Source organism: Archocentrus centrarchus, unplaced genomic scaffold (assembly GCF_007364275.1).
Source record: "Archocentrus centrarchus isolate MPI-CPG fArcCen1 unplaced genomic scaffold, fArcCen1 scaffold_104_ctg1, whole genome shotgun sequence".
Classification (NCBI taxonomy): Eukaryota; Metazoa; Chordata; class Actinopteri; order Cichliformes; family Cichlidae; genus Archocentrus; species Archocentrus centrarchus.
Window position 1 is genome coordinate 25,438 of NW_022060149.1, and position 18,275 is coordinate 43,712.

The following is an 18,275-nucleotide window of genomic DNA, read 5'->3' on the forward strand; positions in this document are numbered from 1 at the left end:
AACTTCTCGTTCAGAAATGTGAGCAGAACTTATAAATAACTCTGTTGCATATCCTGAGTGTGAGGGAGCTGTTATGCTGAAGCACGGGTAGTGCTGAATTTGAAAGGCATTTAATTTTTCAAATCAGTAACGCATTTATTGAACTGACAGATCTTTTTTCCGTGACTGTGGATCCTGGGATCGGGTCTGCGTGGCGCTCCATTCCCGCTCCTTCAATAAACTCACTCGTGCATCTGAGATGCACGCATCAATCAAGCCCTCTTTTTGTGTTATGTGACCCATTTAGTGACACCCTGTTTCCTTGTGCCTGAGGTCGTTGACCCCTTTTTTACCTGCCACCAGCCTCACCCAGCTTCACTTCCACTCTGCCTCCAGCATCCTCACTTATCTGACCCCCATTCAGCCATCAGTATACAGCTTCCTAATCCTATATTTATTTACATAGCGCCAAAATCCCAACAAACAGTCACCTCAAGGCACATTATATTGTAAAGTAAAGACCACAGAATAATTACAATAAACCTTTTTTTTTTTGCTTTTTTGGCCACAGCAGCTTTTTTATCATCAGTGGAGGGAGACAGGAAATGGGGGAAAGATACAGGGGAAGACATGCAGGCAAATTGGCAACAGGCTGGGACTCGAACGCGCACCGCAACACGGCATATGTATGTGGGCCCCAGCTTCACCACTAAGCCACCCGGGCGCCACAATAAACCTTATTTAACTGTTCCATCATCTATCTCTGACTCTGACTGATTCAGGTGGTTTTGACACTGCAGTGATGATATAGAAAGCACCAAATAATCTCCAATCCTCCCAAACTGCATTCAGAGGTTGTTTGAACTAACAACCAACTAACTAAAACTAACTGACTGAAAAGGTCCAAAAAGCACAGCTCAGATATGAAAAAGGATGAATATTTGTAAAAAGGGTAAGCATGTGGAATAGCCATGGCAAGGAATTAAGATTGTGTGGTTTACTATGTAAAAATAAATAAAAATGGAAAAATCCCGAGGTAAACCAAGATCAAACTGAGGTATGATTATCATTGTCTAATATATTCATTGTCTAGATTTTTGTCCATGTTTAAAATTTATTCTTAATTTATTATTTTCTTTGGTTTTTGTTTTGGTGAACTTGGTGTCATTTAAAATATTCTGTTTGTACAAAGTGAAGCTGTAACAAGCTAACGTTTAAGTTTTGGCATTTCTTATTTCTTGGTGTCATTTTCCAAAAAAAACAAAAACAAAAACAAAAATGTTAATGATGACTGAAAACAATCATGCTCATGCTGGTACAAACAGGAAGCAGAGGGTGCTTTTAGAAAATACTGTGAAAACTAGCGACAGCAAAAAAAAAAAAAAAAGTCTAAAGCTGTATACTACTGAGCTGGCAGGTGGCCTGAGTGGATCCAGGTAAACTGGGCATAAAGTGTGACAGGGTGGTGAAGAGAACTGATGGGTGGGAAGGGTTCAGGCAAATGATGCTGCGGGGCGCAGAGTGGAAGTGGAGCTGGGTGAGGCTGGTGGAGGTCATGGACCCGAGGCACAGGGAAACAGGGAGTTACTAAAAAGGTCAAATAACATGAAGAACCTCAGAGGGGCCAGAATAACCCTTTGTGCTGGTTCAATAGGTGAACTGGACAATCGAACTGGAGGGCTAATCTGAGATATATGCTGCAGGTCATGATTAGTGGACGTGTCTCAGGTTTACAGGTGACTTGACTGCAGGGGTAGGAAAGAAGCACCACGCCCAGACAGAAAAACACACACAACACAAACTGACAAAAAAGTGAACCAGCAACAAGAGACAGAAGGGAAAGGAAAAGAGGGAAAGCATAGGAATGAGGAGAGGACAAAGGCAGAGCCGCGAGAAAAAAAGAGCTGAACAGGTCTGATCTGCAGAAACATTTCTGTGGGGGTTTTGCTGCCAAAGGAGGACCTGAGGGTTCACCTCCTTTTTACAATCACACCAAAAGTTGATGTAAGCTGCTGATGAAATCTCAGGTCCTCCAGATGCACATGTTATTGTGTAATGATTAAAATTGTTTTTACTTTAATCTGCTGCAGCATTTCCAGAGACATGGCGTGTCCTCCTCATGGAAAAATGAGCTAAAAAGATGGTGCAAATGTCCTGCCTGGAGAGGACTTTCACCAACCTGGCAACTGTGTTTATTACTGACTTATGAACACATATTTTAATTAAATTATATTCACTTTAATCTTATTTATTTAGCACCAAATCACAACATCAGTCACCTCAAGGCACTTTATATTGTAAGGTAACGATCCTGCAATATATTTATTGTATTTATTAAGCATTTTATTAACAGTTTATAAACCATTTGTTTCAAGCTTCACAAAAGCTGCTTTATTGGAATGTCACCATGAGTGCGATCACTACCAGCTTCAGCATTTTAACAAAAACCCAAATATGTCTCTTATTGGAAAACAAGAAACACAAATTCAAATTTTCAGCATGTGTCAAGCACATCCACTATCTGCTTTCAGTAATATGTTAATGTCCATAAAGAGATCTATTGGTGAATTCAAATGAACGCGTTGCACTACTTCCTGGAACCGAGCAGAGGAGAGCGAGTGTGTGAGGATGGGCAGAAACTGCAGGCAGCTCTGCGGAGAAAGGGCCGATTCAATCAGAGAGGTAGGCTGGTTGTCAGGAGGCCAGGAGCGGCTGGAGCCCGAACAAAGCTGCCATTGACAGCAGCTAGGTGACCATGAATTCCCTGCTGCAGTTCAGAGGGGACGTTTGAGATGCTCTGAGATAAAACTCAGGCAGGATACAAACCTCAGAAAAACGGCCGGCTGTAATGTAAAAGCTCAGAACAATCTTTTTTGCACGCAGCGCGACTGCACAGCTATGTCGGTAATCTACTTTGCAGCAAAGAGGCTGTTGAGTTGCACCTTTGTGTGTTGAGCCAATCACATACAGACCAATCACCATTCAGGCTCTTATTGCTGACTTGGCCTTGGAGCCAAGCCAAACTGCCCAACTCATCCTACTCACACCTGAATGTGTGCAAAATATGTGTAAAAACAATTATTAAAGTAGTGGCCAAAGGAAACACAATTGCTCACAGCACACACGAACAATACAACCATTATTTGAAGAGAACCAAATGCATGACTACTTCAAAAATTCTGATAATTTAAGAGAGTCCAAACACGGCCACATGAATGGTAGATTACATATCTTTGAACAGCCGGGAGAAAGAAACTTAATTCATAAATAATTCCTGTTATTAGCTCTCACATTTAGCTTTGATAATATTTAAAAAGGATCCACTCTTATGCCAGTTACAAAAGTCTGTTGAGTCATAGAAATGTTTAAGTCAACAGGGCATCTTTGTTAATACACGTAAAATGCAAATAATCCACTTTCACTATGGAGCTGGGTCGCAAACAAACTTTTGTGTCACTGTGGCATTCGTGCACAGAGAGGCGGGGGACGGAAGAAGGCGGGCTTTCTATGAACAGGTGCTTAAATATGGGACAGGTGAGGCTAGAGAGAGTGCAAGTCCAGGAGCTGCGGTCTGCCCACATTTTCTACCTGATCATTCGGAAACAGGTAAGCCAAAGAGCCTGGCCCTGTACCTTTGGTCCTTAGCTACATCTACTATGTAGGAGTTTTTGAATATTGTTAATTCTGTGTCAAATAATTCTGTGCTTAAAAATAATGACAGGAAATGTTTCTAGATTTTTTTGTTAAAATAGTCTGTGTGCAAAGGTGTCTCTTCAGCGTTGCCTCCCTTTCCGTTTTAACAGCTCATAGATGCACAAAAAGCCGATGCCTCAGGACTTAGAAGCATTAGACAGCTGCTAAACATTTCTTCTATTAAGGACAGATTTTGTAATTGGTTTGTGTTTGTCTGCTGTTTCAGGAAACCTCTCAAGATGATCAAATCAGCACTGTCTGTGCTCTTGGTCCTGGTAGCCATTTCTTCTGCTTTTGCTGCAAAATACATCCCCAAGAGTGGAAAGAGGGTCCCTCAGACTCTGTCCAGAGGTCTGTGAGAGTCATCTCCACCTGTAAAGCTGATTATTACTGAGGTAAAGAAATATCTCCTTGAGCTCTAACGATGTCCCTGTCTGTCCAGGATGGGGTGATCAGCTGATATGGGCTCAGACTTATGAGGAGGGTCTCTACTGGTCCAGGTCAAGGTAAGAAGTAGTTTCACAGTGGAAGTCCAAATGTTGGCTTAACGCTACACTGAAGCTGATGATTAAATAAATGGTGCTGGTTTGTGTTTCAGGAACAAGCCTCTGATGGTCATATTTCACCTTGAAGACTGCCCACACAGTCAGGGTAAGAAACTCCAGGGAAAAAAGAAAGTATCCGCTATTGTTTGAGTTATTAAGTTACTCATTGCGTGATTCACTATGTGTGTATGTGTGTGTGCGTGTGTGAGAGAAAGGAATTTTATTCTGTTTAAAGAGTGAGCACTTATATGTTTGTTCACCTGTGGTGTCGCCTCACTCATCTCGTTGTTGTTCTGTGAGCTATGAAACTCAGGAGTTTTGTTTCTCCCACAGCGCTGAAGAAAGTGTTCTCCGAGGACAACGAGATCCAGAAAATCCTCGATGAGGACTTCATTGTCCTCAATCTGGTGGTAGGTTACAAGGCTTTTGAGATCAGAACAGCTAAATTAAACGATTTAAAGACAAAAAATTGCCCTGATACTTTGACATTTTTACACTTCGTGGTCCAGCACTAAGATGAAATGTTCATGCTCACAGTCACACGTTGGTTTAGTGTCTGTAAAAGCTGAAAAAGTGTTCTTTCTCTCCTACAGTATGAAACTACTGACAAACATCTGTCTCCTGATGGACAGTATGTTCCCAGACTCCTTTTTGTTGGTAAGTGTTTCAGTGACACCGCTAACAATTAATATATCTCTTTACCTTCACATTAATCAGTGGGTTTTATTACACTGAATCTTTTTTCTCCGGGAAATTAGATTAACTCTAACTAGTTTAATTGAATGTCAGTTCCAACACTTTTTCCCCCAAAAATTGATGCTGTGGGAAATAAGTTCAGACAAAAAATGGAATTTTAAACTGAATTGAAATTTAAATGGACCTCAGTGCAGATTACAAATATACAAATCTAGCAGTCACCACATACTGTCATGTGCAAATATGCTCAGCATTAAAGTCAAGTGTACAGCAGCAGTGGATGCACACAGCTCAGGTTTTTTTGATTTCTCCGCAGACCCCTCAATGACAGTGAGGGCTGACGTCACTGGCCGCTATGCTAACCGCATGTATGCCTATGAACCAGGTGACATCAAACTTTGTAAGAGCTGCAGCACACACACACACACACACACACACACACACACACTGTGAAGCATACATGCATTATGATCTGGATCACTTTATGTGTAATTAAAACTCTCCTGTCTCTTCTTCAGTGATTAGCAACATGCAGAAGGCTAAGAAGCTCCTAAAGTCTGAGCTGTGAGCACCAGGAGGGACACATCCTGACCCCGATCCACAGATGCTGTCACCACAGTTTACATATGAGAAACCACGCACTGGAAAGTTTCTTCTTTTCACCTTCACTTGAAATGTTTTGTTCCCTCTGAATTCCTTCCTGATGCTTGCCTTTGTTATTATTGCAGGAATATCATTTGAATAAAAATGAACTGTTCATACTGACAGATAGTCTGCCTTCTTATTTGCCAAAAGACTGTGTGCAAACATGAAACTCACAAACACTCACTGCTACAAATCTTCATGCTAAGATAGAATTAAAATGTAAAAAAAAAAGAAAAAAGAAAAGAAATGATGGCTTTAAAATTAGAAGACAGGTATGGCTGTTTTTGAAGGCTTGTCAGGAGAAGGCCTTTTTTCTCTAAAAAGAACATGCATCTGAACAAGACCAACGAGCTACATATTATTTGGCCATAATACACAATATCTGGCTACCACGGGAGTGACTGTGGCTCTGACACATGAGGAAGAGCAGGTCATCTCTTAATAGCAAGGTAAGTGGTACCAGGTACTTACTTAGTACCTACTCAGCTGGGGCTCCAAGTGAGCTGAATCGAGCTGAATGTGATGGTAACAGAATGCATGCCACTGATTGGCCAGGCAGTGGTGTCACTAGATGAGTCATGAGAGTGACTCCTTCACAAGAATCAAACCCCCGTGTTTGAAACCTGGCAACAAGAGAAATGGCTACACACTAACCAACACTGACGGAGCAACAGTTTGTGTTTGTGTCGCACACAAATGATGTCACGGGATGTCAATAAGCTGATATAAGCGGTATTCATCTCATTCACAGATATTCACACTCCAGTGAACACATTGGAGAGCAACTTGGGGTTCAGTGTCTTGCCCAAGGATACTTTGACATGCAGACTGGAGCAGCCAGGGATCGAAGCACCAACCTTCCAATTAATAGATGACCAATCAATTTACTGTGTTGGTGAAAGCCAAACACAGCATATCAGTACAAACATGATGGTGGAGGGGTGATGATTTGGGCTTGTTTTGCAGCCACAGGATCTGGACACCTTGCTGTCATTGAGTTAACCATGAACTCCTCTGTATATCAAAATATACTAGAGTCAAATGTGAGGCCATCTGTCCAACAACTAAAGCTTGGTCCAAATTGGGACAACAATCCCAAGCACAGCAATAAATCTACAGCAGAATGGCTTAAGAGACCCTGCGTCCACATATGAGGACATCACATTTTGGCTTTGCTGCACCTTATACTTCATGGTGGTCAAGAGTATTTTATACTTTATTAAGTCATGTTGTTTTTGTTGTGTTATGCTATAAAATAATCCCATTGCCCACATCTGAGGACATCTTTTTTCCCACAAAAGTATGTAACGACAATGTAACAAAATACAACTTCCTGTTCAAAGAGGAAGCTTAGTATATATAAATTTCAGGTCCATCTAATCACAAATATCTAGGAGAAATTGAAAATGCATCACAAACAGGAACTTGGGTCTCTGGAGGTTAAAAAGAAAAGAAGAGTGGGCCAAAATTATTCCAATGATGTGAGACACTGATCAAGTCATACAGAAAACTATTACTACAAGTTATTACTGCTAAAGGTGGTTCTACACGCTTCTGTACCATGTGGTGCACTTAGTTTTTACTCATTTTAAAGAACAGATTCAATAACATTAATTGAAATGTAATCTTATAATTCTGTTATTTGTTCGTAATTGACTGTTTTCACTGGACAGAATTAAACTGTCAATATTTGCTGGAAATTTGGAAATCTAACCGTGAAGAAATGTGATGTCTAACGCCCGCCCCAGAGGGCTGTGTCCTCAGTCCTCGGCACTAGAGGCTACTCATCTATGACTCTGCTGCATCACACACGGACAACACTGTCCTGAAAGTTGCAGTAAATAAAGATTAGACCAAGAAGATGATAACGGACATGGGGAAGGAGAAAAGATTTTTATCAACCGCTGACAGTCCTCAAGGCTTTATGTTGTGAGGGTGGCCAGTGCCTTGCAGCATCATCACCGCATACAGCACCGCATACAGCACCGCATACAGCATTTAATTTTAGGCAGTCGGATTGATCAACAGATCAAATTCTGCTTTCACAAAGCTGAATCTGTACTGTGAAACAAACTTCCACTGAAACAAACTTTCAGACAATTTAATTTTGGATCCGTTAATATTTCTGTGCCAACTCTGGTTCAGTGATGTGTTTGTGACTATTAGCCAACACAGTGTTCCACTTTGTCTTCTGTGGTGATCTTGGATACTGTAATTCAATTCAATTCAATTTTATTTATTTACCACCCAAAATAACAACAACAGTCGCCTCAAGGCCTTTTATATTGTAAGGTAAAGAACCTACAGTTAATGTAATAAGCAATTCTAATCAGTGACTGACATGATTTGCCTACTAATGCTTAACAATAAGATAAACTTAGTGGCCCTGTTGTTGATGATGTGCAGTCTGTAAACATAATGTCTGGCAGTATTGCACAATACTGTAACCTCAGCCCTAACGGTGTGTTAGCAAGACTGTGCCTGGTAAGACAGCAGTTAGACACAGAGCAGCATTAACATTTGGAGTGATGTTTGAGTCACCCACTGAAGGCACAAAGGGTCCCTGAGCAGTTTGCTCAAATGCAATTCATCCCAGGAAGTATGCCAAATAGCTAACAGTGGGCCTCTTGTTCATCTGTTACATGATCAGTTTAGGTAATATTTGGTATAAAACAAAAAAACATTGTGAGTTGAGTTTAATCTCCTTGCAGTGAATCATAATTGATGATTCTCATTTTTCTCACTGATCTGCTCAGTTAGAATGTGCTTCATTCAAACGAGCTGGTGACGAGTCTGTTCTAGACGACTGTGTAATCAGTAAAATCTTGTGTGTTTAACATCCTGGATGGGCGGGTCCACACTGCCAGCACTGAAGGCTTCTTCCTGTTGCTGGGTTACTGAGTCTCAACTGACACCATTGCCCCATGTGTCTCCCAAATGGGACTGGAAATTTTTAAAAATGCCACACACATCGTAATGACAAAAAAGACCCGAGGCTGTTTCTATTGATGGCAGCGCAGTCTTCAGTCAATGCTGCCCAGAGCTGCTGCTGAATCTATGGAGGAAGAGTATACTGCCACACTGCATCACTCAAACAACTCCACAGGTTTTCTCAGCCACTGAGATCAGGGCTCACTGCTGTGGCAGGTTGTCTGTTGGTCTGCCCTGCCTCCATCGTTCCAACGGCACAATCCCGGTCAGGTTGCCCCCAGGTTGGGTGCGTTTGACAGAGGAGCGGTCATTTGTGATAAAGGCACTGTGACTCCTTTTTGGTTCAACAAAAACTTCCCTCTCTATATATGAATCTATTACTTTCAGCTCAAGTGTTAAGTTAGATCTGTATTTATGATAAGTGTATTAATTTAACAATTTGTTTAAATGCATGTAACAGAAACAACTGTGAAATAATTGTCCCTAAATTTGTACTTTTAGTGAAATTCATCAGCAAACCCCCCCCCAAAAAAAACAGGTGACAAAACACTTAATAAACAAGGTTAAAGGTGAATTTTGATCCTATGACCTTAACAAATAAAAATCTCTTAACTTATACTCTGAAGTTTCCCCATGATTGTGCTAGTCTGGATTACATATAATGTCACACGACAGAGGCTGCTATACTGGTTCATCATCTGATGAATATCCTACAATTAAAATTCAGATAGCATAAAAATACAGTCATTTCCAGTGGTGCATTCCTTTATTTAGTTCCCTTCCAAGATACAGAAGACATATGATGAAGACACTGAATTCTTTTACTCCATTAGTATCATATTGTGGATAACAGTACAAAGGCTCAGTGGGGCAGTTTACAGAATCATTGTTTCAGTTTTTCATACAGTAGCTCATATTTCATGGACAGAGTCATGTAAAAGGGCAAATCCACAGCATACAGAGAAAAACTCAGACCAGTGAAAGACACATGCATGTGTACACACGCACACGTACACACACACACACACACTTTCAAATATGCAAAACATCTGCATGTTACAAACATTCACACTTTCACACATGAAATCTTTAATATCAGTGTGCAGACAAGTCATTGGCATAAGTGTTCAGAATTAACACTCAGGCAGGCTGCATAAATGCTTCTGGATTACACAGCAGACAATATTCATTCTTCTCATACCACAAGTGCCCATTGTACTAAATACGTTTACATGTTCACTTCAGCAGAAATGTCCTCACATGTCACTTCACTCGTGAAAACCAAACACAGCAGGTTATAACAGCATCACTGCAGCGGTCAGTGGAAATGCACATGTCAGTGTTGTATTTACAGTTAAAGCCCAGAGAAGGTCCACAGAGGTCGTGAGGGGTCAATGGTGGTTGAGGGGCCGGAGCTGTGACCGTCTCACAGGAAAGCACTGGGATTGGCTCGGGGGTCCTTCTGGTTCCTGTAGCGATATGTGAGCCACACTCCCAGAATCTGACATGAGTACACAGTACATGGGTAAGATTTTCTTTATGTCAACAAATTCTATGTAAAGATTTACAAATCTGTTCCCAAACACTACTATGTTATGAGAAGGATTTAGAAGCCACAATTATTTGGAAATATTAAAAAAGATAACACATCAGACCTGTTGCAGAAATATTACATTAACATATCAGACCTGTTAATATAATATTTCTGCAAAAAAAACAAACAAACAAACCTTGAATTAAAGCTGAAAATCTGCATTTAAATAACATCTTGATGGATTGAAAATGGATTGGATGGTGCTTCCCAGTGCAAATAGATTCTTCAGTCTCCAAGTTGGTCAACTATGTCAACCCAATAAAGCATGCAGTTCAATAAAATATAACAAAGCTGAAGGCAGAGAGACCCGCCAACAAGGAGCAACTGAAGGCAGCTGCAGTAACATTAACTAGTAATGACTTCATGAATTTCTTCACCAATAAAATTTTAACCCTTAGAGAGAAAAGTTTGAGAAAAGAGTTCTAAAGTTTGCAGACGATGCCGCAGTGATAGGATCTATCGCTGGCAGGGACGAAGCTGCCTACAGGAGGGACGTCGCCAGTCTGGTGTCATGTGTGAGGAGAACAACCTCACCCTTAACACTGACAAGAGTGGACATGGGGATGGAGAGGAGCTGCCTCCAGGCACTGTTCATTCGGGGGCTTGAATTGGAGGGGGTGAGCTGCTTTAAATACCCGGGTGTGTACATCAGTGAGGACCTTACGTGGACATTTAACACCACACAGCTGGTTAAGAGGGCTCAGCAGCGGCTGTACTTGCTAAAGAGGCTGAGGAAGTTTGCTATCTCAACCAAGATCCTCAGCAGCCTCTGCAGCTGCATAGCTGAGAGCATCTTGACCAGATGCATCACCGTGTGGTAAGGCAATGCCAAAGCTACAGATTGAAACTTGTAACTATATTTCACTATCTACATTTTACAAATTGCACATGTGCAATTGCGCACACTGCACTATACAACTGATGTAGGATACAATACACAGATGTGTACATAGCCTTTTGCAGCTCAGATTCTTATTTGTATACTGTACAGTTGCACAGTTACGGTTTATTTGAAGAGTTTCATTCAGGATTCAGAATTCATCACAGTACGGAAACAGCTAATGCTAATACTTGTGGAGAGCATGTGCACAAGTATTAACATTTGTATCAGCATGTACCAAACCCCAGCACTATCTGTGGTGGCTCACCTCAGTGAAGCTGAAAAAGAGACCAATTCCTCCAACGAAGCGGAGAATATCTCCAGCGTGTTCCTGGATCTGATCTGCACAGGGTGAACAGAAGTTGTTGGAGAAACAGGCCTGCAAGAGAGACAGCACGTGGTTAAAAAAAAAAAAAACATGCCTCTGACAGCAGTTAAGGGATTTTATTATTCAAAACTGAACTTTACTGCTCTTAGTCAAATTATACATCTGAAAAACAGCACAATCAGCAGCCTCTTTGCACCTAATCAGATGTAACAGGGAATAGGAAACACTTTGTGAAAAGCACTGATCCACACTCACAGCATCACAAGTGCTGTTGGGGTCCACGTGTTTGAAGCCACAGCAGTTGAGGCTCTTCTCCACGTCTCTCTGGGTGCTCTTAGAGTTGTTCCAGCCCACCTCCAACAGGTGATCCTGGAGCACAGTGGTTCATTTTAGTAGTTCATTTTGGACCACATTAGGGTTTTCAGTTTTTTTTTTTAATTCTTAATGCATTTGCAAAAATTAAAAAAAAAAAAAGTTTTACCATAATAAAAGATCAAGAGTGGAGTTTGGAGAAACATTCACAAATAAAGTTTGTAAAAAAGAGGAGGTGACAGAATACTTATTGTTCAATTATCTTTCTGGCATTATCTGAATTATACTTTTGGGGAGAATGTAGCACATAAATTTTGTGTTGCTACAGTTATAGATGTCCCCCCACATGTGTATGTTGTTATTGTGTGTCTGTTCACAACATGTCTGATGCAGCTTTCTTAAGAGACACTCATTCAGACAACAGTAAGTTGTCTGCTTAATTTTTAGCTTGCTTATTGTTTACATTTTTTCTTTATCTTGTTTTTCTTTTGGATCCTTAATCCGCGTGGCTCTTTCTTTCTGAAGAGGACCGTGGAACTGAAGAGACCCCCTGTTGTCAGCAGGACACGCGGGGCCACGAGAGCCCCCACTTGAAGGTGTGGTTATAGGGGGACGCCATGCCTCTCAGGTGCCTGGTCCTCAGGTCCCTCCTCAGCTGTGGTCAGGTTGGGTTGATTAAGTTTACAGTCAGCAAGCCACCCAACCTGCTGCAGCTACTGCTAGCAACCTGCCTGAGGCTACTTCCTCTGCTTTGTCATCTTCAAAGAGGAAAAGGGGTCCCCAGAGACGCTGTTCATCATCCTCTCTGCAGCCGAGCTTGGCAGAGACGTCAGTGCTCAGCACTGGCCAGCTCCACACCTGTCCTTCCACTTGGGTTAGTCGACACCAGGTCTGGGCCTGCGCTGAAGGTTGACCGATGCTCACAACGGTCCATCTGCCTGGTTTGGTCGACACCAGATCCCAGCCTTCTCATAGAGTGATTGATGCCTGGCCAGCGACAGTGCCTCATTTGGGTCGGTCTACGCCAGGCCCGGCTGGTCCGAGAGCGACCGATACCAGGCCTATGACTGTCCGTTTGCCTGGGTTAACTGAAGCTAAGTCCCAGCCTGCTCCAAAGGTGACTGATGCCAGGGTCACATCTGTCCCAGCACTGAGGATGAGAGTTGCATCCCTGCCAATTCCTCCACCTGCGTCATCCAACATCAAGTCCCCACTTGCCTGCTTCCCCGCCTGGGTCAGCTGATGCCAGGTTCAAAGCCATCCCTGTACCAAGAATTAAATTTGCTAGGCCACAGCCATGAATTCTGAGAACTGTGGTAGGAAATTAGTGGTTTTGGTTGTTTATAGATTATAACAATGAGGACACTTGATTTAATTTGCAAATCAATGACTAAGTATTCAAATGAACTGAAAGCACCAAGGTCCATCATTTCACACACAAGTTGGAGAGTGGAGAACTGCAATCTGATCTTGTCTCACAGCTTGTAAAGCTGTAGGGGACAGGTTTGATTGACTGCCATACATCATACTTTGAGTCAGGTTTCAACAAGAAACATTAAATCTAATTCTTTTTCAATAATGAGACTGTTTAAAAAAAACCCCTCTTATTTGGGAAGGATATTATAAATAATAACCCAGGTCTGAGCTTGGACATGGTAGGCTATCTGAGTGACTCTGAGCAGTGATAGGAATATTGATTAAGTTACTTAAATAAATTTTGTTCTCAATGTATTTTGTAAATAGAGCAGGTTGTCCACTAATCAGAAGGGTGGTGGTTCAATCCCTGCCTGCATGCCAAAGTATCCTTGGGCAAGTTACTGAACCTCGAGTTGCACTTAGACACAGAAAATAGTGCTTGTATGAATGTGTGTGTGAATTCGAGATGTTGCATAAAGTGCTGAGTGCAGGTAGAGTAGAAAAGAGCTATATAAGACCCAGTCCATTTACCCACTGCTTTATTTGAGGACTCAAAGCACTTTCTTCCTACAAGCCTCATTCACACCAGCACCTTTTTCTATGCCTAGGTACCTTTAACCAAACATTCACACACTCACCCTCCAATGGGTACAACAGGGGAAACTCTGGGTTAAGTAACATGCCCAAGAATACGTCAACATGCAGACTAGAGGAACCAGGGACCAAACCAACAACCTTCCAATAAGTAAGCAACCATCCTGAGCTAATACCATCTAATTATGTGCGTGTTAATACAAGACATTCAGCAGATTTTAGCTAGTACTTGCAGCCAACTTGAGCTGCACTGCTGCTACTTACTAAAACACATTGTTACAGTGTGGAAGTCTATATAAGATTCAAACATTCCTCATCTCTTAATGCGGCTGTTGCTTGGGATTGCTGCCTGATCCTTCTGTTCCTCACCCTTTATAGCGGATGTTTTATCTGTGGCTCCAATAAAATGTGAGCTATCTAACTGTACTGTGCATGAAGTCAAGGAATGACAAACAGTTTATGAATGGCACCGTCAGATGTAACAATGTGTATACATATATGCTGTAATGTAGGCATAGAAATGATTATTTCTTTTTCCTGGGAAAAGCAGTTGATGAAGTTGGATAGTTAGCAGTTTGTGCTGCTTCACTCTGAACTGAACCTCTTACCTGCTGCTCTCTATTAATAGCCAGACAAGCGCTGGAAACAGAGAACTGCACAATGAACACCACGAACAGGATGATCATGTACTGAGCTTCACTGTTAAAGAACAACAAAATTGGACCACATTACACACATTAGCACAGATATTGTTGCTGACAGTCAGTGTTACTGAAGCACTGCATATACAGTTGAAAGTGTTGACTTGTAGAATCATATCTGCTCATCGTGAGGCCTGTAAAAGTGGAGCGTGTGTGCTCGGCTCTCTGCTGTCTATGAAATACAGTGCAGCTCTGGATCTTCTTCCACATACATTCGTGAATAGAGAATGGATTTCCCAAAATAGTAATAAAGACAGGATACTGTAGGAGAGTTAAAAACAGCTTTTTGGTCAGAAACAGGACAAATATTTTTATCACTAACAAAGATAAATCTAAACAATTTCACTTATTTTATTCAGGGAAGAACAGACTGTAAGGTTCTGGACCTATGCCAATCATGTTTTCTCCTCTGGTTATTTTTTATTATTTAAACCCTCTTGTCTGTCTGAGGAACCTGACATTCTTAATTCTAAATAAATCACATCATTTTTTTTTTTTTAGATTTTTGAATGAGCACAAAACAAGGCCCACAACATAAAGGACACACTCACCCATTCAAAGGAATCGCTGACTGTGTCCAAACTTTTGACTTGTACTGTATGTATGTGATATTATTATGTTTAATTTGTGTTTTATACTTGCCTTGCAATTCAATTTATTTTATTGTATTTATATAGCGTCAAATCACAACAAACAGTCACTTCAAGATGCTTTATAATGTAAGGTAAAGACCCTACAATAATTACAAAGAAAACCCAATAATCAGACGACCCCTGTGAGCAAGCACTTGGTTCTGCTGGAGGTCTCTTCCTGTTAAAGAGACTCTTCCTACTGTCACCAAGTGCTTGCTTATAGGGGATTGTCTAATTGTTGGGGTCCTCTCTGTATTGCAGGGTCTTTCCCTTACAATATAAAGCACCTCGAGGTGACTGTTATCGTGAACTGGCACTATACAAATAAAATGGAATTGAATCTGTGTTTTATATTAGTTGTGAATGAAAGAACAGTCAGAGCAGCCACAGCACGAATCTGTGAAGGATACAAAGAAGAGCAGGACCTGGTGATGCTTCATCGCCCCAATGAGGCCAGTCAGAGCCACAAAGAAAAGAAAGACACCCACACCGATGATGCCTCCCACCACCTGGAAACTGGAGACCAGACCAAACCACTTTCCCCATGCTGCGATGCCAATCATCAGGAGACTGACCATCTGCAGGACAGACATACAGGCTGAGTGTGAGAGCTACACTGATTGTGTGGCAGACGTAAATATAATTTGTAATATATGTAATCACATATGGACTAATTTGAGCATATGAAATCAATCGCAGCAGGCAGCTTCAAATAAAAATTCACCACTTGTAATTATCATACACTATCAGGAAGACCAATAGCTGGATTACCTATTCACATTCTGCTCTGGGTTAGAGGAGAGCTTTATTGTGTTATCCTGTGTCGTGCTGTCTGCATGGACTTTGATCACAAATAATCTGATGGCTCATGAAGAAGCAGCCAAGAAATCTTGGTGTGAAGCAGTGACACAGTGTCAGCAGTTTGGGTCAAATTGTGGTCATAAAACAACAAAAAATTTTAAATAGAAAGTAAAAATACTCCTTACCCATAAAGTCGTGAATTTCAGTTTATAGTACAGAAGCACTGATACAGAGGATAGGTGACAGATAAAAAGAAAAACATGACCTCTACAGTGGGGAAATCCAGGGGCGTTATTAAGCTTTGGGGACATTTTTGGTGGGATGTTTTGTGTTCAGTTGTTATCATACATGCAGTCAGGAGACTAGGACCAGCATGGCAGAGGGTCCTATTTGCCCCACTGGATGGCTTTTCAAAGCACATCTACTGCAGTACATGTGGAAACACTGACACACAGTGTTGCTATGTTACTTATTTTTCTTAAGTGATCTCCAGCCGTTCAGTGTATCTGAAAGTCCCACTTCTCTTGGACGTTTAACCTCCAGAACGCAGAGTTTCAAAGGTTTGGACCGAGAATAGGAAAGTTTCTCAGGGCAGGATTTGCACAAGCACAACTATCTTGGAAGAGTCTGGGTCCATTGGAAACCTGAAGCCAGCATTACCCAAACACTTTAAAAAATTAAAGGTATTTGCAGATTCACAGATCCTAGATGTTTTTAAACAAGGGGCCTTTTAAATGTAGAAATCAACCCAGTAGTGAAGTAATTTCATCTTTTCTTTAAAAGCAAATTTTTAATATGAGCTCAAAGGTATACGTGCATTTTATCCTCCCCACCTTCACACGATGAACACTTTAGTACCACACTTACACAAAGAGAGATTACACAAGAGGCAAAGGCCAACATATCAAACTGATATGATGCTAAAGAGCTCAGTCAAAGGTGAGGCAGATTACCTCACTGTGGCATCATTAGTATCTCCCGCACCCTCACAGATCACACTCAGGACCAGCTGGGTGTCCCTACTGAAGTGCAAAATCTGTGGAGCGCCCTCTTTAAAGGCCTGCAAGGCTCCAGGTCCAGTGTTTAATTAACACCTGGTTGGATCCTGTAGGGATCATGTAGACACCTTAGTTCAAGCTGGCAAAGCAGACATGATCGGAGCTGTAAGGCTGCAGGAAAAGCTTCCACAGACAGGGCAACCTCTGCACTCACAAAAACGGTAACGGGAGGAAACAGGAGCCCAGTTAAAGCCGGCACCTACAGATACAGATGCTTTTCTAAACTCTTCGTCTCTCATTTGGGTCATCATGGACGGAATGGCCAACTGATCCTGGAACCACAATGAATAATTGACTGAAGCAGCGTCTGACCTCATCAGTGTGTTTACCAGGACGTTTCCTACACTGCATTAAGACTATGAGGGCGGTTAAAACAGCACCTGTGCTGATGAATCCGGCACTTCAACAATCCATATGGTAAACTGTGATGTGGATACTCACAACATAGAGGATGTTGAGCGCGCACAGGGAGTGCTTGGAGCAGGTGAATCCAGCGCAGCCCATGTCCACCAGCAAATCCTTGAAACGAGTGTTTGAATAAATATCTCGACACGAGAAATTAAACCCGACAAAGACCCGTTGAGCTACTAATTCCGTTACCCCGTCGGGAGAGAGGATCCGTCCAACCTGTGAGGAAACAATGAGGTTTTCAGTCAATGCAGGAGTGCAGAGGAAGTCACATGCTGACCCTTCAGAATAAAATCACTATCGCTCTGACACTTTCACTTACAGGGCTGAACACACCAGGACATGACCTCAGTATTTTGAGAAGAATTTGAATGTAGTCTGCAATTTAGCTAACTGCAGTCTCGTATCAAGCTGCTTCTTCTTTCGGCTGTTCACTTTAGGGGTCGCCACAGTGGTTCATCTGCAGCCACCTGACCCTGTCCCCAGCATCCTCCTCTGTCATACCAGCCCTCAACATCCATTAATCTTCTCTTGGTCTTCCTCTTTTCCTCCTGCTTGGCAGCTCCATATTCAACATCCTTTGTCTGATATATCCACTATCCCTCGTCTGCACTTGTCCAAACCGGCTCAGTCTTGCCTCTCTAACTTTGCCTGCAAACCACTCAACCTGAGCTGACCTTCTGATGTACTAACCAACCTTGTCCATCCTGCTCACTCCCAATGAAAATCTTCAGCTCAGTCTCTTGTGTTTTTATTAGTGCCACCATTTCCAAAACAATACACGATAGCAGGTCTCACTACAAGTGTGTAAAGCTCCCCTTTCACTTTCAAATCCCCCCTGACACTCGTCTCCAGCCACTCAATCATGCCTGCACTCTCTTCTTCACCTCATGTGTACTCAGGGGCGTAGGAATGAGTTTCCTATTGGGGGGGGACACATATTGGAAACATGACAGATCCATAAATACTCTGAGAAAAGCATTTAAAAAATGCTATTTGATCTTTTACTTTCTTATTTTTCAAATGTTTTTTGGAAAAATAATGTTGTGTACACTTATATGA

The 18,275-nt window shown here is 41.8% G+C and overlaps 2 protein-coding genes across 2 annotated transcripts; one reads left to right on the plus strand and one right to left on the minus strand.

The window, feature by feature from the left end:
• The first annotated feature begins 3,444 nt into the window (after positions 1-3,444).
• Positions 3,445-5,678, plus strand: LOC115775317 (anterior gradient protein 2 homolog). The gene is made up of 8 exons (XM_030722856.1): positions 3,445-3,585; positions 3,899-4,023; positions 4,115-4,178; positions 4,271-4,323; positions 4,551-4,627; positions 4,811-4,874; positions 5,230-5,313; positions 5,432-5,678. Exons 2-8 carry the CDS (start codon positions 3,912-3,914, stop codon positions 5,479-5,481), a joined length of 504 nt encoding a protein of 167 aa, XP_030578716.1. The 5' UTR covers positions 3,445-3,585; positions 3,899-3,911; the 3' UTR covers positions 5,482-5,678.
• Positions 5,679-9,251: 3,573 nt separating this feature from the next.
• LOC115775315 (tetraspanin-13-like) lies at positions 9,252-17,475 on the minus strand. The gene is made up of 6 exons (XM_030722854.1): positions 17,247-17,475; positions 15,357-15,524; positions 14,222-14,302; positions 11,547-11,660; positions 11,232-11,342; positions 9,252-9,990 (listed from the first exon to the last, which is right to left on the minus strand). Exons 1-6 carry the CDS (start codon positions 17,307-17,309, stop codon positions 9,916-9,918), a joined length of 612 nt encoding a protein of 203 aa, XP_030578714.1. The 5' UTR covers positions 17,310-17,475; the 3' UTR covers positions 9,252-9,915.
• Positions 17,476-18,275: the final 800 nt, after the last annotated feature.